Raw genomic sequence first — 21,680 nt, forward strand, 5'->3', positions numbered from 1 at the left:
ACCTTTGGCTAAAATTTTAATTATGTCCTTAAGACCACTCTTGAGGACCTCCATGATCTAGAATTGGAATTTGACAGAGGAATCCCACTGGGTCAGAAACTTGTCAAGAACTGCCACAAAGGATATCTCCTCTGGTCAAAAGTAGGGAGAACGAATGTGTCCCAATATCTTCCAAGGCATGGGGGGGTTGTTGGGGGAGGGAGCTTCTTAGAATTGTGAAACTGTTACACAGATGTTCCATATAGGCTGGACTGGGGGAGGGGGAAAATTCAAGTCTCTTGGAGTGGTGAGACTGTCACACAGATGGGCTGGGCTAGTTCTTTGTGGTGTTCCACTAACCCATCTCGAACAAATTCATTTTGAAGGAAATGGTCAGAGCAGATCCGAGATTGCTTTGTCTAACCTGGGCACTGAGAGATGGTGTAGTGATGTCAAGAGCTTTTTTCCCCTTGGTATTATGGTAAGAGGGCACTTCAGTGCCAAAGTCTCCACATGTTCCTTACTTCAGGATGACACTTTTGGCTCCAGCACTACTGACCTTTGGCATATCGGTGTCAAGTGGCCATGCATAATGTCACATCACTTTGGCATCAAGGCCTCTCAGTACTTGTATATCACACTTTGTGGCATCATGGACTGTCTTGGCACTGACATGTTATTCTGGTATCATTTAGTGCTTCTACACCATCACAGGCAACATCTGGATTGAGGAGCTCAAGGTAAGGGAGATACTGGCCACCTATATATATTTTTTTTTCCTACATTTGTACCCTGCGCGTTCCCACTCATAGCAGGTTCAATGCGGCTTACATATTATATACAGGTACTTATTTGTTGAGATGGAGCATGATGTAGTGGGCCCCTTGAGTCTCTTTGTGCATTTTGAGCCCTCTTTTTCTAGAAGGGGTCTCGTTTTCTTGACAAGAGGGCCCTGGGGAAGAGGAGTAGATCCAATGTTGGAGAACCTCAAGGTCTGCACTGTAAAGGCTCTTAACATTTGGGCTCATGGGTACATCCAACCACAGTGGACACAGTTGGAAATACTATGATTGAGCCACAAACAGTGGGGATGAAAACAAAATGAGCAGATACAAAATACCATCTGCAAACCATGGACAAAATCTGGACTGAGTTGAGTGGGAAGGCAGCTGCTGTAGTGGAACTATGTACGTGCTTGGAAAGACCTTATGGCATTTCTGAGCTGAGACAGCAGAGAGTCATATCAATGCTATCAGATAACATCAGAGAAACCACACCATGCAATCTGCTACAAGACTGGGGGAGAGAACCTCAGTCAGCTACGGATTTTTGCTCCGACTGCATTGCTTTTGGCAGAGCTACCGGCAGGCCACTACGGCTGACTACAGAATTCCACAATCTTATAGCAGCTGGCATTGCAACAAAAGACCATGTGTCCATTAGACAGACTTAATACATACCCAGGCTGAGTTGGACTGGTTGAGCTGATTTAACATGATGATAGAGGTGCAGCCATAGTCATAGACGAGTCTCCAGAAATCTGTGGTGGTGCTCTGCAAAGGATGGAGTGTGACGACAAACGCAGAACTCCTTGTGTAGCTCTAGGGGAGAAAAGCGAGAGGCAAGAAATAGAAACAAGAGTTCATTACAGTGACACCGTGATCCGCCAAAGACTCTACATGGAGAATTATCAGGACAGATAGGTTTAGATATATTGCTGAACGTGACCAGGTATTTCTCAGAAACTGCTATTTCAAGTCCATTTCTTGGCCATTTTGTGTTAAAAACTGTTTTATGGCTAAGCAAGTATTGAATGATTCCTTGACGAAAATAATAGGAATGTCAAACATCTGTCTCTAGCCTTGAGTGTAGATATCGCACAAGAGACAGAATCCAATTCTTCAAACTAATAAGGCATTCTGAGGGACCATCTGTACATGTACGGGAAAATTCCTGAGCAGTAATACGGCTGGCGGTGGAACCAGCTGCATAACTGTATTACTTTCATATTAAATCCAGGACACATGTATGGGTAACCATGACAGCTTAAATTATTTATCAGCCATAGGTGTTTTAAGAAAGGGGCAGGCTTAGGGATGCCCTAGAGCTGGCCCACAAATTATGGGACCCTCTTACTAAGGCGTGCCTAAAAGTGGCCTGTGTTGGTGTAGGCATGTGTTTTGGACGCGCGCAGGTCATTTTTTGAGTGCGCCAGGGAAAAAGGTTTTTATTTTTGGGGGGCCGAAAATGGACGTGCGGCAAAATTAAAACCAGCGCGCGTCCATTTTCGGCCTGAGACCTTACTGCCTTCCACTGACTTAGCGGTAAGGTCTTACACGCTAACCGGGCGGTAGGCAGCCAGCGCGCGTAAACCGCTGATTATCGCTGGTTAAGCGCCACGCAGTAGAAAATAGAAAATATTTTCCACCCCATGTTTTTGATGCACGTCGAAAATGGAATTACCGCGGTAGTTCCAATTTGGCGTGCGTTAGACACGCGTAGGTGCCTACGCACCTTAGTAAAAGGGCCACTTTGTGTTTAAGTAACTACATTTGACCGCTAAATGCATATCTTATCCGTTTAATTTAATCTGAAAATTTTCAATGGCACCACTTAAATGGATACCAAGTCCATATTTATTTATTTGTTACATTTGTATCCCACATTTTCCCACCTATTTGCAGGCTCAATGTGGCTTACATAGTACCGGAGAGGCGTTTGCAGACTCCGGTGTAAACAAATACAGATAGTAGCAACATTCCATGTAGAACCTCAAATAGTAGCAACATTCCATGTTCCACTGCACTAACCACTAGGCTACCCATCCACTAGCAACATTCCATCTAGAACATCAAAAAGTAGCAACATTCCATGTAGAACCTCAAATAGTAGCAACATTCCATGTAGAACCTCAAATAGTAGCAACATTCCATCTAGAACCTCAAATAGTAGCAACATTCCATGTAGAATCTCAGATTTATTTATTTATTTGTTACATTTGTATCCCACATTTTCCCACCTATTTGCAGGCTCAATGTGGCTTACATAGTACCGTACTGGCGATCGCCAATATCGGTATGAACAAATACAGATTGATGTAGCAGGGTACGGATTATGTGTTGAAGACATGTTAGGGAATCCCTTATTGATCATTTATTATTGGATGTTTCCATGATTCAAGGCGGCTGAACTTCGGGTATTGGCCCCATTACTATTTCAGATCACTCCCCGATCTGGGTGCAGCTCTCCTCTTTTGGCGATGAAGACATCTGTATAACTTCATGCAGTCCCTCTGTGGCTGAAAACTGACCTTTCAATTAATAGAAAATGTTCACAAAACATGGGTGAATGGTCGTCGCTGCAGTACAACCTTAAGACGACACTTTTTTGCACAAATAATCACCATGCTTAAAATAAGTCACTTGATGATGTGGATATGGGCAGCTCAGAGTACTGCTTTGAGTGGACTGTCAAGATTCCTGTTCATAAAATCCCCACAGGAAACTGGGCAAGGCGATGGCAATGGCGAATCCAATGGGTTATAAGCTCGCCTGACCTGGTAGATTTTGAACTAAAGCACCGGCGATAGACATTAATATTATGTGTGTAATGAATATGCCCCAAATTTGTGAAATGTAGTTTCAAAATGTTAATTCTTCACTCCCCAGAAGTGCACCTGCATCAAAGAGAGCTGAGTCCCAAGAGTATCTCCTGACCCAAAGAAAGAGAGCAGCTCCACTGCCTGACTCCCCCCAAAGCTTCTCCCAAACAGACAGAGAGCAGCTCCACTGCCCAACTCTCCTGAGCATCTAATGACCCAGAGAGCAGTAAGGGCTCCCGCGCTAACCGGACTTGACCAATTACTGCCGGGTAAGCACCGGCGCTACAAAAATAGAAAATATTTTTGTAGCGCCAGAAATGGTGCGCACCGGGGGGGGGGGAGGAACTACCACCGGGTTAGTTCTGGATTGGCACGCGGCAAGCCTGTTGCCGCGTGCCAAACCTTTAATAAGAAGGCCCCCTAGCCAGTTAAGTTTGAGCCAGCCCCCACAAAAAACCTTGGATAGTCAATGCCGGTGACAACAAATGGCCCAGCGCCGATTGTCCGGGGTCAGCGCTGATCGTGATGCTGATGCGGGCTGCCTCCCGCAGTCTGAATATTGGGCCCTATATGTACAATGGCCACAGGCAGTCCTGGACTGAAGATGCTGCCCGGTCTCCTGTATGGGATATTTAGCTTCAATAAAGCAAGGACTATTTGGATCATTCTCTACGATGCCTGTAAATTGAGGACTCCTGGCAGCCTCCAACTTTAATATTCTCATCATTTTTTCACATTCCCTTTTAATTGAAAAGTGCCGCTGGCATGTGCCTTGTATCACTTTAAAGTTCTCCACTGCACATTAAGCAGCCGTCCCAGGAATTAAATTTTAGATAATTCAATTGGCAGTTCAACTAAACCATTAAGCTCCCATTTTTTTTTTCGTTCTGAGTTTTATTTCATTCCTAGAGTGATGGTTTTGCTTCAGGTTAGTGAGAGCTCTGCTTATTTAGCTGTTCCGTTATGAATGTAAATAAATGAGGGCAGTGCAGAGCTGATCCTTATCCGAGGTTCATGCGCGTAAATGAATGGATACAACCCCAACGGCTGCGTTCCAGAAAGAAAGTTATTAAAAAACATAGAGCACGGCAAGGAAAAAAAATGATCAAATTATTTATTTCCAATTAAATAAAAAAGTCAAACTCTAAGCTATAAGGGGATCGATTTTCAAAGGGATTTAACCAGGCAGGAGGGGTTCCTGGCCAGTTAAATCAGTTATGCAGGTACAGACCTGCTGAATTTCCTCCCTCTCCTTCTCTGCGCATATCCAGCAGATAGCCAAGACCTGTCGCTTCTTCCTCTATAACATTAGCAAAATTCGTCCCTTCCTCTCCGAGCACACCACCCGAACTCTCATCCACTCTCTCATTACCTCTTGCCTTGACTACTGCAACCTACCCCTGACCGGCCTCCCACTTAGCCATCTATCCCCCCTTCAGTCCATCCAGAACTCTGCTGCACGTCTTATCTTCCGCCTTAACCGATATACTCATATCACCCCTCTCCTCAAGTCACTCCACTGGCTCCCAATCAGATACCGCATACAGTTCACGCTTCTCTTACTCACCTACAAATGCACTCGATCTGCAGCCCCTCCTTACCTCTCTACCCTCATCTCCCCTTACGTCCCTACCCGTAACCTCCGCTCTCAAGACAAATCCCTCCTGTCAGTACCCTTCTCCACTACCTCCAACTCCAGGCTCCGCCCTTTCTGTCTCGCCTCACCCCATGCCTGGAACAAACTCCCTGAGCCCATACGCCGGGCCCCCTCCCTACCCATCTTCAAATCAATGCTCAAAGCCCACCTCTTCAATGTCGCCTTCGGCACCTAATCACTACACCTCTTCTCAGGAAATCTTAAGTACCCCAACTTGACATTTCGTCCTTTAGATTGTAAGCTCTTCTGAGCAGGGACCGTCCTTAATTGTTAATTTGTACAGCGCTGCATAACCCTAGTAGCGCTCTAGAAATGTTAAGTAGTAGTAGTAGTAGAATTTCAGCACTAACCAGTAGAGCAGTAGCCAGTGATTTTGTGGGTGGTCTGGGGAATTTGGCCAAAACTTTTTTAAACCCAACTACGCTAACCAATTACCACATCCTCTGGCAATGAGTTCTAGAGCTTAACTATTCTTTGAGTGAAAAATATTTCCTCCTAATTATATTTCCATGCAACTTTCTTGAGTGTTCCCTAGTCTTTGTACTTTCCGAAAGAGTTAAAAATCGATTCACTTCTACTTGTTCTACACCACTCAGAATTTTGTATATCTCAATCATATCCCCACTCAGCCGTCTCTTTTCCAAGCTATAGAACCCTAACCTCTTTAGCCTTTCCACATATGAGAAGAGTTCCATCCCCTTTATCATTTTGGTCACTCTTCTCAAACCTTTTCTAATTCCGCTATATCATTTTTGAGATATGGCGACCAGAACTGAATGCAATACTCAAGGTGAGGTCGCACCATGGAGTGGTACAGATGCCATTATAGTATTCTTGGTCTTATTTACCATCCCTTTCCTAATAATTCCTAGCGTCCTGTTTGGTTTTTTTGGCCGCTGCTGCACACTGGGAAGATTTCAACGTATTGTCTACAATGACACCTATATCTTTTTCTTGAGTGTTGACGCCCAAGGTGGACCCTAGCATCGGGTAACTATGATTCTGGATTATTCTTCCCAATGTGCATCGCTTTGCATTTGTGCACATTAAATTTCATCTGCCATTTGGATGCCCAGTCTTCCAGTTTCCTAAAGTCTAAGTAGACCAGATGCGTGTAACTGCCGCTCATGAATATTTATTATAAGCTCCCTGACCTGGCTGAGGATCGCAAGGAATGAGTTTGGAAAACTGGTCCTCTCAAAACTATTAGAATGAGCTTTCCCGGGGGGGGGGGGGGGGGGGGGGGGATTTGATTCCTGGATCCTCTTCCTCTTGATGGGGTGAGCAGGGGGCTAATGTCTATCTTGTTAAAGGATGAGATATACAGTACATGTTCCTGTACAAGTATCAGCTTTTGTTGAACGTTGCTAAATTTATAAAGTCTAGCTGGAAAATCAATGAAGAAAGAGACACAACAAATAATAAGCTGGAGCAGGTCTGAAAAAAGGTTTGGACGGCTTCCTAAAGGAAAAGTCCATAGACTGTTATTAAATGGACTTGGGGAAAATCCACTATTTCTGGGATAAGCAGTATAAAATGTTTTGTACTTTTTTGGGATCTTGCCAGGTACTTGTGACCTTGATTGGCCACTGTTGGAAACAGGATGCAGGGCTTGATGGACCTTCGGTCTTTCCAAGTATGGCAATACTTATGTACTGGCGATTCTGAATGGAATCTTGCTATTCTTTGGGGTTCTACATGGAATGTTGCTACACTTTGAAATTCTGCATGGAATCTTGTTATTCTTTAGAATTCTAGAATCTTGCTACTCTTTGGGGTTCTACATGGAATGTTGCTATTCTTTGTTTTTCTGCCAGGTACTTGTGACCTGGATTGGCCACTGTTGGATGCAGGATGCTGGGCTTGATGGACCTTTGGTCTTTCCCAGTATGGCAATACTTATGTACTTATTTATATACTTATGAAATGTCATTCAATGGACTGGGGATACTGGAACCTATGCTGGAAGTTTCAGACCTGTCCTGAGGGTGTCGTTTCTGAAAACGAGAGAAGCCTAACATTCCATAGTATAGTCAAGGACACAGAGGAGCTCTTTTACTAAGCAGTGGCAAAAAGTGGCCTGAGGATGCGCGTGTATTGGGTGCACACCGGGCCAAGTTTTACCACATCTACAAAAAAAGGGCTTTTTTTTTTAATGGGACAGGAAAAGGGTCTGCAGTAAAAATGAAACCAGCGCGCGGCCAAAACCAACCTGAGCCCTTAACACCACCCATTGATCTACAGGTAAAGGCTCATACGCTACATGTGCGGTGACTAGTCAGCAAGCACCTAGTGTCGATTACCGCCGGAACTGGCGCATGTAGGAGGAAATAAATAAATAATTCATCCATCCACACGTTATGGGCATGTGCCAAATCTGAAATTACCGCCAGGAAGGCGCGCTGACCTGGAAGTAGTCTCATTCTGGCATGCGCTGAACGCACGTAGAGCCTACCGCAGCTTAGTAAAAGGGCCCCCCCCCCCCCAAGATTCCCTTATGAACTGTTACAATGACAATAATTTGTATCTAGTAACTCTAATTCTAGTTCTAATTCTGTTTACTTATATTCCACTAAATCCCTTTTTGTTCAGATGGGATTACAAAAGAGAAAAACCAAACTGACCCCCCTTTTCCCCTGATCCAAAAGAGACCAAGGAGGAACAGACTGAAGAGTATCCGGAGAAGCATACTATCAGTAACACAGTTAATGATGAAAGATAAAGGGAAATGGGACTTGATATACTGCCTTTCTGAGGTTTTTGCAACTACATTCAAAGTGGTTTACATATATTCAGGTACTTATTTTGTACCAGGGGCAATGGACGGTTAAGTGACTTGCCCAGAGTCACAAGGAGTTGCAGTGGGAATTGAACTCAGTTCCCCAAGATCTAAATCCACTGAACTAACCACTAGGCTACTCCTCCACTCATTCCACCAATAAGAGCCAACCTCATCAGTGATGTCACAATGGCTTGATTGCCCAATACTTGGCTCACTTCTGATATTGTGATGTCATAAGGGACAGGGGGAAAGGGAAATAGCACTTGATATACTGCCTTTCTGAGGTTTTTGCAACTACAAGGTGGTTTACATACATTCAGGTACTTATTTTGTACCAGGGGCAATAGAGGGTTAAGTGACTTGCCCAGAGTCACAAGGAGCTGCAGTGGGAATTGAACTCAGTTCCCCAGGATCAAAGTCCACTGCATTAACCACTAGGCTACTCCTCCAGGCTGCATAGCCCATCCAGCCTGCCCAACAAGGCGGCAGAGCTGGACTTGCCACTCTATGCGGACCCCAGCCACCAATGCTTAAACCCTGGTTGCCAAGTCTCCACACCTTGCCAATCATATAGGCAATCAAACATGACGACTCTTGGTTTTAGCCACATATCATGCCCAAGTATTGCTGACAGTATTCAACTTACCAGTCAAGATGTCTTCCCCTCCCCCCCCCCCCCCCCCCATGAACTGTACAGTACCCAAACTCGCAGCACGCTACAATAAATAGATCTACAACACTGGAACTGTTGGAGCTTCACCTGCCTATTGACATCTGCGGGACACAGACCGTAGAAGTCTGTCCAGTACCGGTCTCAGTTCCCCTAATGCTGGAATTGCCAAATTTTCTTTCAGTCTTTTGCCATTTGCAGGACACAGACCGTGTAATTAAACTCTGGAATTTGTTACCAGAGAATGCGGTAAAGGCGGTTAGCTTAGCAGGGTTTAAAAAAGGTTTGCACAGCTTCCTAAAGGGAAAAATCCATAGACCATTATTAAAATGGACTTGGGGAAAATCCACTGCTTATTTCTGGGCTAAGCAGTATAAAATATATTGTACGTTTTTGGGATCTTGCCAGGTATCTGTGACCTGGATTGGCCACTGTTGGAAACAGGATGCTTGATGGACCTTTGGTCTGTCCCAGTATGGCAATACTTATGTACTTATACAGTCTGTGTCCCGCAAATGGCAAAAGGCAGATGAAACTTCTAGTGTTGTAAAATCACTTTATTGTAATGTGTTGCGAGTGAGGGTGTTGTGCAGCTCAGGGGGGAAGGGAAGACATCTTGACTGGTAAGTTGAATATTGTCAGCAATACTTGGGGATGATATGTGGTTATAAGCAACTCCAATCATGTTTGGTTGCCTATATGGTTGGCATGGTGGTGACTTGACAACCAGCGTTTGGTGCATTATCTGCTGGGAGTCAGGAAGACAGTCTGCGATCCAGTGCCCTATCACCATGGTGCACAGGAACTCACATCAGTTAAGGCCGCATTGATATAATTATTACTGTCCCCATCCACGGAAATGAGGAAGGGAAGGCAGCGGTCGGGAGGCAGGACATCCATGCTCCGGTTCTTCTCCCGGTTCCTGGGCAGTAGGGCGATGCTGCACTCCTCCACATCCAGGTGTGTCGTCACAGAGTTCAGAGTCTGTGGTGAGAGAAAGTTAGAACCTTGCTCAATTCCTTTCTACTAAATGGCGGAAGCCCCATTCCTTTGAACGGTGTTCCCAGCCCTGTTCTGGAGACATACTTAAAGCCGTCTTGTTTTTAGCATATCCGTAATGAACTTATATAAGAGAGATTTACATATCCTGACTTTCCAGTGCCTCCAGGACCAGTGGCGTAACCACTGGGGGGCTTTGGGGGCCTGCCCCCCCCCCAATTTGGGTTTGGGTCCCCAAAGTCTGATGGGCTGGCAAATGTCCCCAAGTTCCTCCAGCAGAAGCTTTCCTACAGTGATATTCACTGCTGCACTGCCTGCCCTGCTTCCCCCTCAGGGCCGGTCCTAGGGTCTCTGGCACCCCCCTGCAGAATATGAGTTGGCGCGCGTGCCCCCCCCCCCCCGCCACATCTCCTTTCTCTCTTCTCCCACCCTGCCCCTGTCCAGCGATTCTCCTTCGCCCCCATCTCCCTCCCATTTATGCCCACCTGCCCGCCCTCTTCTCCCCCCCAACATCCCCCTTTTTCTTCCCTGCGTGATTTGTCTTTTTTAATTTACCTCTGTCCCAGCAGCCGCGTCATTTGAAAGCCCTGCCCCATCTCTAGCCTTCTCTCCCTTCGTGAGTTTGTTCCCTCAGAGTCCCACCCTCGAGGAAATGACATCAGAAGGCGGGACTCTGCGGAACAAACTCACGAAGGGAGGGAAGGTTAGAGAGGGGGGCAGGGCTTTCAAATGACGCAGCTGCTGGGATGGAGGTAAATTAAAGATTTAAAGCCCCAAGGGCGGCGCGGTATGGTGCCGCAGTGGTGCCCTTGAAGGCAGGCGCCCCCCTGCGGTGCTTACCCTGCTTACTGAATTTGACAGGCCCTGTTCCCCCTCCCCTGTGCGCATGCTAGATTTTAATGAAATTTGAGTATGTACGAGCTACAGGCACGCTCAAATGCACTAAAACTCAGCATGCGCCCTGGAGCAGGAAATCAGGGCAGGCAGCGTGACACCAAATATCACAACAGGACGTCTTCTGCTGGTGGGGCTTGGGGACCCTTGCTGGCCTAGGTAAGTGGGGTTTTAGCAGGGGTGGAAAGCAGTGGGGAGGCAGGGCAAAATTTGCGCTCAGCCCCCCCTCCCCCACACACACACAATCGAGGTCTGGCTACGCCTCTGTCTAGGACAGGGTTGAAAATCATTGACCTAGAGCAACGCAGGATTGCATTATTGATTTCCGTATGGGATATCTGCCAACATTAAACAGGAAAGGTAAAACCAGTTCTATTTTTAGCTTTAAGGACAGTATTTTTGTTTTCATTTCCTAATAAATACACAGAAGCCGACGAAAATACAGAAGAACGGAAGCCCTCGCAGTCACAAAGACAAACCAAACACAGTGAAAGGTGACTCAAAGAATAATCAGACGATGTTCCAAAGATCTAAAGATTTATTCATCAACATCGAAGACACGACGCGAGCCGTGTTTCGGCCAATTGGGCCTACCGCAGGAGTCTAAAAATTTTAAATATTTAAAAGAATACAGTCTAGACCAAATGACACAGTCAAATATACATAAATATCATAAATTACAAATTCAGAAATACAAAACATTTATAAAAATATGCAGTGTAGACCAAATGACAGTCACCTTCGCTGTGTTTGATGTGTCTAATAAATACACAACCATGAATGGGTTTCTCTTGCCCGTCTTAAGGGCTCCAAACAGTTCTTGGGTTTAGAGGAGCCATAATAAGCAAATGAACCTGATTTGTGCAGAGAATGGATGCAAACACGTATTACAAATATTCTGAAAACTAGACACGTCGGTGGGTATCGAAGACTGAGATTATAGAACGAGGGGGCAAGTGGCTTGATTTTCAGCCTGCGATTGCGGGGTTTTCTTAGGAGCCCTGGAGAACGGCCTATAATCCAGGATCATTACTGCACTAACCTGATGAGGTATATTGGGGGTGTGGGGGAGGGGGCTATAAAATCCTCAGCTAATTGAGAATGAAGGACCCATGGTACGGCACTGGCAACTAGTTCTCAATGTGCAAGACCTGAACATGCTTAGGACTCCGGCCTCAGAGGTTGAATGCGCTGCCAGCTGAGGAGGTTTTAATTTAATTTTGGTGATGGAAGGGAAGGAGAGGAAACGGGCTGCTTAGTACTGATCCATACTAACGTCGCCCCCCCTCCCCCAAAAGACCCTCAATTCTGAGTAAGCCACGGCCTGCTTGTATGTTAGAAAAGGTTCTACATCAGGAGATTCTTTTCTAAAATACTTCTGCAAATTGTATATGTTCCGACCTGGAAGACTCAATTCGTTTCTACGTTCCATCAAAAGGGATCTTTATACTTTCTTATTACTTTAGCAATGAAACCTTGAAGTGCTTTAACGTAAAAGCGAGGTCGTCTTCTCCTCCACCCAGGAAGATAAGAGGAAAGAACAGGAGGAAAAGCGAAAGATGCCCCAAGGAAATACAAAGGTAGGGAACACGTACCAGCACTCACCTGAAATTCGTCTCTCAGCTGCGAGGAGTTGCTCTGTGGGTCTATTTTTATCATTTCTTTATAGGTCTGCTTGAATTCAGCGACTGGGATGGCGGTGTCGCCACAGAGACAGGCTTCTAAGATGGCGTCATGGATGAAAATGTACTGCTCCTTGGAGATGACACAAAAAGCAAACATTTATACACTTCATGGTAATGGGATTTCTGTTTTTCTTTCTTTCTCTCTCTCTCTAGTACTCAGTGATTATGAAATTCCTCAGATCTCTGTGATGATGGTGAGCAACTGAAGAAAGCAGGGGCGTAGCCAGACGCCCAACTTTGGGTGGGCCTGGGCCCACGATGGGTGGGCAGAAGAACTCCACCTTGTCACAAAATGTGATTTGGTCTCTCCCTCTCTTGCCTGTATACCATATGGTCTCTCAAACATCCCCCCCGCATATCTTTTAAATAGCAGATTTTCACCGGCAGCGAGCAGCATCTAATACACGCTGCTCATGTTGGCCCCACAGCATATATCAGTCGCTGCAGGCAAAGATCTGCTATTTACAAGGTATGCAGGAGGGAGTTTTGGGGAGTTTTCAGCTGTTAACATAGTAACATAGTAGATGATGGCAGAAAAAGATCTGCACAGTCCATCCAGTCTGCCCAACAAGATAAACTCATATGTGCTAGTTTTTTGTGTATACCTTACCTTGATTTGTACCTGTCTTTTTCAGGGCACAAACCGTATAAGTCCGCCCAGTACTATCCCCGCCTCCCAACCACCAGCCCCGCCTCCCACCACCGGCTCTGGCACAGACCGTATAAGTCTACCCAGCACTATCCCCGCCTCCCAACCACCGGCTCTGGCACAGACCGTATAAGTCTACCCAGCACTATCCCCGCCTCCCAACCACCAGCCCTGGCACAGACCGTATAAGTCTGCCCAGCACTAGCCCCGCCTCCCAACCATCTCTGCCAGCCACATCATAGGTGTGCTGCTACTTGATGGGCCTGAGCCCAAAGTGGGTGGGCCTGGGCCCACCCGGGCCCACCCTTGGCTACGCCACTGGAAGGAAGCCAGGTAGAAGGTATGATTCCACACCCCATCTAATAAGTAACATTTTTTAAGAATTTAAGGGTTCTTTTAGTAAGCTGAAGTAATGACTGACCTCGGCATACCTTGACGTGGGACTTTCTCACACACTAAGGTCATTTTTATCAGTGCTGTAAAAATGGCTTTTTTTCTTTTTTTTTTTGCATTAATGGCCATGTGCTAATAATGTTCAACTTGTAATGGAGCAGCAGTTCACTATTGAAATAGATATGGATGAATGGGGAAAAAAAAGTCTTAGCTGTCACCAGGTTAACTAGCAAGCATCATGTTGGTGTATTTTTAGGCTCTAATCCCTTGACAAAGCGACGACGATGACATGGGTGTCCATCGGGACTCATCAAGCCAGAAGATAAGTGTAGCCCTGCTTAATTTTTTAAGCTCACTGCCAGTCACTCAGCACAAAGTTGCTTGGTTAAAACGATAAATTTATTACTTTAACAGAAGTTATAATATTTGTTACAAATTAAACGGACGAAGGGGGGGGGGGGGGGTTGTCAATGATTACAATAGTCACCAAAGGGAATAACGTACCCTGGAGAGACCGGAGGGGTTTTGACCCGGTGACAGATTAGACTTTTTCCCCCCCGTTCATCCATTTTGGAAAAGCGAAATACGAAAGCGCCAAACCTCTAAGAGAAAAATTACACTGGCTCCCACTGAAAGAACGAGCTGCGTTCAAAATCTGTACCCTGGTTCATAAAATCATTCATGGTGAGGCTCCGGTATATATGTCAGACCTCATAGACTTACCAACCAGGAACACAAAAAGATCAGCACGCACATTCTTGAACCTCCACTACCCCGGTTGCAAAGGACTTAAATATAAATCAATCTATGCATCTGGCTTCTCCTACATCCGCACGCAGCTATGGAATGCACTACCAAAGGCCTTAAAAACAGTGCACGACCTAACAGCCTTCTGGAAATTACTAAAGACCAACCTGTTCAAAAAGGTATATCATAATGAGCCATCATAAATGACCTAACACCATAACTCTACCAAACCAGATAAAACCGAATTCTCTACACCTGACCGCTTCAATCAATTTTCACCAATGAACACTAACGCATCACCCCCTTATTTCCCATGCCTGAAATGAACTATCTAACGTACTTTATAAGTTACTTCAACATTTTTGAACTTTAATGTATTACTATTTTGTATTTCTCAGTCCGGAAATGGCGATCGCCATTACGGCATAATGTAAGCCACATTGAGCCTGCAAAAAGGTGGGAAAATGTGGGATACAAATGCAACAAACAAACAAACAAATAAATAAATAAATAAATATTTCAATAGTGAACTACTGGTCCATTACAAGTTGAAGGGGACTTTTACTATGGCTCACGCACGGTTTTAGCGCGGGCTAAATATTAGAGACGCCCATAGGAATACATTGGCGTCTCTAACGTTTAGCGCGTGCCTATTTTTAACGCGCACTAAAACCGTGAGTGTGCCTTAGTAAAAGATCCCCTGAATTGTTAAACTGAGGGAATGGACTATATTATGAGCCTTTTGATAGATCATGTGCTAACATTGTATTAGTGCACCGCCATTTTGTGAAATTACCACGTGAGCTCTTATGGCCACCCATTTCGTAGGCTACTACTACTAGCATTTCTATAGCGCTACAAGGCATACGCAGCGCTGCACAAACATAGAAGAAAGACAGTCCCTGCTCAAAGAGCTTACAATCTAATAGACAAAAAATAAATAAAGTAAACAAATCAAATCAATTAATGTGAACGGGAAGGAAGAGAGGAGGGTAGGTGGAGGCGAGTGGTTACAAGTGGTTACGAGTCAAAAGCAATGTTAAAGAGGTGGGCTTTCAGTCTAGATTTAAAGGTGGCCAAGGATGGGGCAAGATGTAGGGGCTCAGTAAGTTTATTCCAGGCGTAGGGGTGCAGCGAGACAGAAGGCGCGAAGTCTGGAGTTGTTAGTAGTGGAGAAGGGAACAGATAAGAAGGATTTATCCATGGAGCGGAGTGCACGGGAAGGGGTGTAGGGAAGGACGAGTGTGGAGAGATACTGGGGAGCAGCAGAATGAATACATTTATAGGTTAGTAGAAGAAGTTTGAACAGGATGCGAAAACGGATAGGGAGCCAGTGAAGGGTCTTGAGGAGAGGGGTAGTATGAGTAAAGCGACCCTGGCGGAAGATGAGACGGGCAGCAGAGTTTTGAACCGACTGGAGAGGGGAGAGGTGACTAAGTGGGAGGCCAGCAAGAAGCAGATTGCAGTAGTCTAAACGAGAGGTGACAAGGGTGTGGATGAGGGTTTTGGTAGAGTGCTCGGAAAGAAAGGGGCGGATTTTACGGATGTTGTAAAGAAAGAAACGACAGGTCTTGGCAATCTGCTGGATATGAGCAGAGAAGGAGAGAGAAGAGTCAAAGATGACCCCAAGGTTTCGAGCTGAGGAGACAGGGAGAATGAGAGAGCCATCAACAGAAATAGAAAGCGGGGGGAGCGGGGAGGTGGGTTTGGGGGGGAAAATGAGAAGCTTGGTTTTGGTCATATTTAATTTCAGGTGGCGTTGAGACATCCAGACAGCAATGTCAGACAAGCACGCTGAAACTTTGGTTTGGATGCAAGGTGAGATATCAGGGGTAGAAAGGTAGATTTGGGAGTCATCAGCATAGAGATGGTAGGAAAAGCCATTACCCTTAACAAAAGACTATTCTCAAACAAACTCTGACAAAGACAAAAGGTATTGCTTCAAAGAGATATAAACGTCCTCTCCCCCCTCCCACCTGAAAGGACTGATCAAAAGCCTGGCTGATCAACACAATAAAGATCAAAGACACCAACAGACAGAATGACTGGAGAGGTGTGAACCTACACCTATTAAAGACAAAAGGACTCAGAGTAAAGCATAAACAGAAGGCCAGGCCATTTGCTGGCTACCTCAGACAACAAGACGCCAAAGGATGTGGTCATGTTCCTCTAAGAACTACATTACCCAGTGCACCCTAAGACCATGATCCTTTGCAAATTACCCGCACCTCAGTGGACCCTAAGACCACAATGCTTTGCAATTACCCAGGACTCAGTGCAACCAGGAAGCAAATGCTCAGGACATGCGATCATGTTTCTCTGAAAACTAACAGTATAAAAGCAGGAGCTGCTTCCCTCTTAGGGACACTTCGCTCCGCTCTTCCCCACCTCCACCACTGGCTGCTGCAAGAATTCCTGAACTGTGACCTCTGCCTCATGTCCTGTATCAAAGACTTGTAAATTAAATTATGATTTAAACCTGTTATCTTGTTTAAGCAAATTTCTCCTGTAACCAAGATCCTTTAAAACTACCTCTCGCTTGTAACATGATTACATTACCTGTATTGTAAATAAACCCCCTTTGAAGCTAAATATATGGTCTCTTCTGTTCTGAGCACATGTTTTTAAACCTTGCAGTGCAGGTTAATGTAATTCAACAGAGACAACATTTAATTCCCCTTTATTCTTGCAATTGTAAAATCTTATTACCTTATAGGTAATTGGTGGAGAATAAAAATCAGAATATATCTTAAAACCTAGAAATACAGCACATGCTGCGACCACATGCTATGGGCAATTCCCCCTGTACTTAAATATCATTTTGGAACTGTAACATTTCTTGTAACAGCGTTTTATAAAAAAGTTGAAAAAAATATATACAAAGAAATAGAAATGCTGTTGTCAATTCACTTACGCTAAGTTCAGCTGTTTAGAAACACTTTTTCTATGTTTCAAGTGAAAACTGTTTTTGTGAGAGCATGTTTGAACAAAGTTTATCATGTCACAAATTAAATTCAACAAAATTTCTTCTATAAAAATTAATAAACTGTTTTTGTGCTTTGTTGGAGGTTTTTTAGACCAATGATAGAAACTGTGAACTGCAGTTCGAATATTATGATACCCTGATATAGGGTCATTCGATTGATACCGCAGTCAACTGAGGTCTTTTCCCTCCGTTATTCCTTTTTTTTTCCAAGTCAGTTGGTTTTTCACTATTTAATAAAGGACCATAGGTGCCTGTGAGGGGCATAATCGAACGGGGCGCCCAAGTTTTCCTGAGGGAGTCCCCACAGGACGACCCCCCCCTGAAGGGATGGGGAAACCGCTATTATAGAAACAAGATGGGCGTCCATCTTTCGTTTCGATAATACGGTCGGGGACGCCCAAATCTCAACATTTAGGTCGACCTTAGAGATGGTCGACCTAAACATTGAGATGGTCGTCCCCGGTTTTCGGCGATAATGGAAACCGAGGATGCCCATCTCAAAAGCGACCAAATCCAAGCCATTTGGGTCATGGGAGGAGCCAGCATTCGTAGTGCACTGGTCCCCCTCACATGCCAGGACACCAACTGGGCACCCAAGGGGGCACTGCAGTGGACTTCACAAATTGATCCCATGGTGCATAGCTCCCTTACCTTCGGTGCTGAGCCCCCCAAACCCACTCCCCACAACTGTACACCACTACCATAGCCCTAAGGGGTGAAGGGGGCACCTACATGTGGGTACAGTGGGTTTTGAAGGGCTCACATTTACCACCACAAGTGTAACAGGTAAGGGGGGGGACGGGCCTGGGGCCGCCTGCCTGAAGTGCACTGCACCCACTAAAACTGCTCTAGGGACCTGCATACTGCTGTCATGGAGCTGGGTATGACATTTGAGGTTGGCATAGAGGCTGGGAAAAAAAATTATATTTTTTTAGGGTGGGAGGGGGTTGGTGACCACTGGGGGAGTAAGGGGAGGTCATCCTCAATTCCCTCTGGTGGTCATCTGGTCAGTTTGGGCACCTTTTTGAGGCTTAGTTATGAAAAAAAATGGACCGAGTAAAGTCGACCAAATGCTCGTCAGGGACGCCCTTCTTTTTTCCATTATTGGCCGAGGACGCCCATCTCTTAAGCACGCCCCAGTCCCACCTTCGCTACACCTCCGACACGCCCCTGTGAACTTTGGTCGTCCCCGCAACGGACTGCAGTTGAGGGCGCCCAAAATCAGCTTTCGATTATGCCGATTTGGGAGACCCTGAGAGAAGGACACCCATCTCCCGATTTGTGTCGGAAGATGGGCGCCCTTCTCTTTCGAAAATGCCCCTGTACGTGTCTCCATAAAATATAAACAGAAATCATGGTTAAAGTGAAGTCACAGACATTCATAGCTCCTTGAGAACAGGTATAAATGTGCACACATGTTTTACAACACATGTGTGTACATTTATTTATATTTTGCTCACACCTTTTTAAGTAGTAGCTCAAGGTGAGTTACATTCAGGTACTCTGGATATTGCTCTGTCCCAGGAGGGCTCACAATCTAAGTTTGTACCTGAGGCAATGGAGGGTTAAGTGACTTGCCCAAGATCACACACAGCAGCAGTGGGATTTGAACTGGCCACCTCTGGATTGCAAGACCGGTATTCTAACCACTAAGCCACTCCTCCACTCCACATTGTGACTCTGCCCATACTCCACCCAAATCCCGTCCTCCATTAGCATGTGCTTTCGTGGATATCCAGCCAGGGGTGTAGCCAGACACCCAATTGTGAGTGGACCTGGGCTCAAGATGGGTGGTCAGAAGAACTCCACCCTGTCCCACAAGTGATTTGGTCTCTCCCTCTCTCACCTGCATGCCATATAGTCTCTCAAACATCCCCCCTCCCCCGCATACTTTTTAAATAGCAGATTTTCACCGTCAGCGAGCAGCAACTAATACACACTGCTCATGTTGGCCCCACAGCCTTCCCACTGACGCAACTTCCTGTTTCCGCATAGGCGGGAATACGTCAGAGGGAAGGCTGCGGGGCTGGTCCAAACTATGTATCAGTCGCTGCTTGCTGTAGGCAAAGATCTGCTATTCACAAGGTATGCAGGAGGGACAGTTGTTGGGAGTTTTGGGCTGGTGGGGATTGGGGATCCCTGCCAGCCACATCATAGGTGTGATGCTGCTGGGTGGGCCTGAGCCCAAAGTGGGTAGGCAAGGGCCCACCCAGGCCCACCCTTGGCTATGCCACTGTATCCAGCATCATCTTTTTGAGACTGGAGCCAGGAAATGGAATATTTCCAGCTTCTTCTGCAAGGGCAGATGACAAAAAATGGAATTTAGGAAGCGGTCAGATGACTGGAATATTAACCCAGTGAAACTGATATAAGGACTTTGGACATTTTAAGGCTTGTTTTATGCCTATGTACACTACAAAAGGCACTTACCATATGAAATCAACACTTTTCTCCCTTGGGAGTTTTGGAACTTTTAAAGCCTGGATGTTTTAACACCTCTCCCCCTTCCCAAGTTAATGCTTTACCAACCCAGCCCAGGCAATATATTTTACCACTTTGCATCAGCTACAACAGTGAGAAACACAGGACTGCTAGATCAGACACTTAATGCTTACTAGAAGTGTTAGAAACACAATAAAAAAGCACTTTTCAAAAGAAAATCATTTTCGCCTGCTCAGTGGCACTTCTCAAGCATCTCATGCATAATAGAAACAACCTGCAGGGCTCCCCGATACTGAGAGAAGGCAGGATTCTCTCGCTGAGTTAGAAAGCCTGTCGGTTCCTCCAGCAGGGCTGTTCTTTAGCTTTCTTTTCTGACCCCACTCCTATGTCTTCCAACACAGTGGGAACCAGGCTGGGATCTGGCACCACAAGCCCTTCACTTTCACTACACTTGAAACACAAAGCGGTAGGGCCATCCCAGCGAGAGCCTTGATTTGATATGTAATTTGAGGACACCTACTCCAGACTAAAAATTTCATCTTATTTATTTATAAATACAATTCTAGGTGGTTCACAACATAAAACACAGATGATAATAAATACAAGTAAAACAACAGAACGGCATCACGGCAACACACTACGAAAAATGCTACTAGACAAAAACAAAATTCCATCTAGGAAAACAGAAGACACTGTGCTTCAATCTTTTAAGAGAACATTTGCTGAAAACTAATGTGCTTTCAGATGTTTCCTGAAAGCAAGGAGGACTGGAATAGAGATTGTTCCAAAACACTGGTCCTGTTACCATTTAAAGCACATTGCGATTAACATCAACCCCCCCCCTCCCCCGGTGCACTAAGGCCAACACGGCCCGTTCACTTTCAATGGGCTGTGTAGGCATTGCCACGCGGCTTTGTAAACAGGGGATAAGTCGAATCTGTCTAAAAGAGGGCACATCTAACAATCCCTTCTCAACAGAGTGTAATTTATTTATCTGGCTTTATTTACCACCTTTTTGAAAGAATTCACTCCGGGCAGTTTACAGTAAGAATAAGTCAAACATAAGCAATAGACAATTACAGCAGTAAAGTACACAACAGGAAAAACCTCTACGACGACAAAACACACCAGGAAAAAGTAGAGGCTGACCAAAGACGAATCACCACCGGAGATATGAATCCAACAGTCTTTATTTGTGATAAATAGAAGACCCGACACGGGCCGTGTTTCGACGCACGAGAGCGTCTACATCAGGGGTCAAACAGTAAACTCTACAAGTAAAAAATACTGTTAAAACAATCATAAACAACTAAGAAACTGTAAACGGACATATATAACATTTTGCAATCAAACTGGGACATAAAATATCTACTATAATAAAACTCACCCTCAACGTTCTGAGGACACTGACGTCAGTGAAGCCAAGCCCTGACTTATTTCAAAAAGGTTCGAAGGTTCGTGGTGGTGAAGCCACCAAAATCGCTCCGAGCCCCGCCCTCGAGGGCGGAGCAATTGCAGAACAACGAAGGGGTTGGCAGGGAGGGAGGAAGGGAGGCGAGGGGGGGTGGGAAATCGCTCCGGGCCCTGCCCTCGCGTCAAACGTCATGATGTTGGGGGCGGAGCAATGGAAGAATAACGAAGGGGTTGGCCAGGGAGGGAGGGAGGGAGGGGTGATGGCGACGAACACCTTGCTAGCGCCCGTTTCATTTGCTCTGAAACGGGCCTCTTTTACTAGTATTCTTATAAAGAAACATGTAAATTCTAAACCAATAAATATGTGTAATAAAATAAAATGTGAATAAACAAGACAGAATTATATATACTGACAAAAAAGTTTTTGAAAAATTTTTTTTTAATTCCTTTATATATATATATATCTGACATACCAACACCAATATTTCACCTCGCATTGAAGAATATATGTATACACTTAAAAAATACACAAATGTCAATAAATGAAACGTATATAAAAAATGCTTATATAAAAAATTTTAAAAAATTTGCAAACGCAAAATATTAATATGTAGCAACCAATAAATCTTTAATTTGCATTATCTAGTTCATATAAAAAGTTTTATGATTCACCAAATCTTAGATAATAAATCTCTACTAATTAATATATAACAGTTTTTTTTTATATGAACTAGATAACAATGCAAATTAAAGATTTATTGGTTGCTACATATTAATATTTTG

At 44.9% G+C, this 21,680-nt stretch overlaps 1 protein-coding gene across 2 annotated transcripts in view; it reads right to left on the reverse strand.

Annotated features, from left to right (window-relative positions):
• PTPRU (protein tyrosine phosphatase receptor type U) overlaps positions 1-21,680 on the reverse strand; it is a 559,392-nt gene that overhangs the window by 26,201 nt on the left and 511,511 nt on the right. The window contains exons 24-26 of one of the 2 annotated variants that reach the window (XM_030217348.1): positions 12,188-12,337; positions 9,500-9,673; positions 1,440-1,580 (exon numbers count right to left, since the gene is read on the reverse strand). In XM_030217348.1, the coding sequence (XP_030073208.1) occupies positions 1,440-1,580; positions 9,500-9,673; positions 12,188-12,337 (465 nt within the window). Of the gene's footprint in view, positions 1-1,439; positions 1,581-9,499; positions 9,674-12,177; positions 12,338-21,680 lie in introns of those variants that run through there. The other variant, XM_030217349.1, reaches the window with a different exon arrangement.

Source organism: Microcaecilia unicolor, chromosome 11 (genome assembly GCF_901765095.1).
Source record: "Microcaecilia unicolor chromosome 11, aMicUni1.1, whole genome shotgun sequence".
Classification (NCBI taxonomy): domain Eukaryota; kingdom Metazoa; phylum Chordata; class Amphibia; order Gymnophiona; family Siphonopidae; genus Microcaecilia; species Microcaecilia unicolor.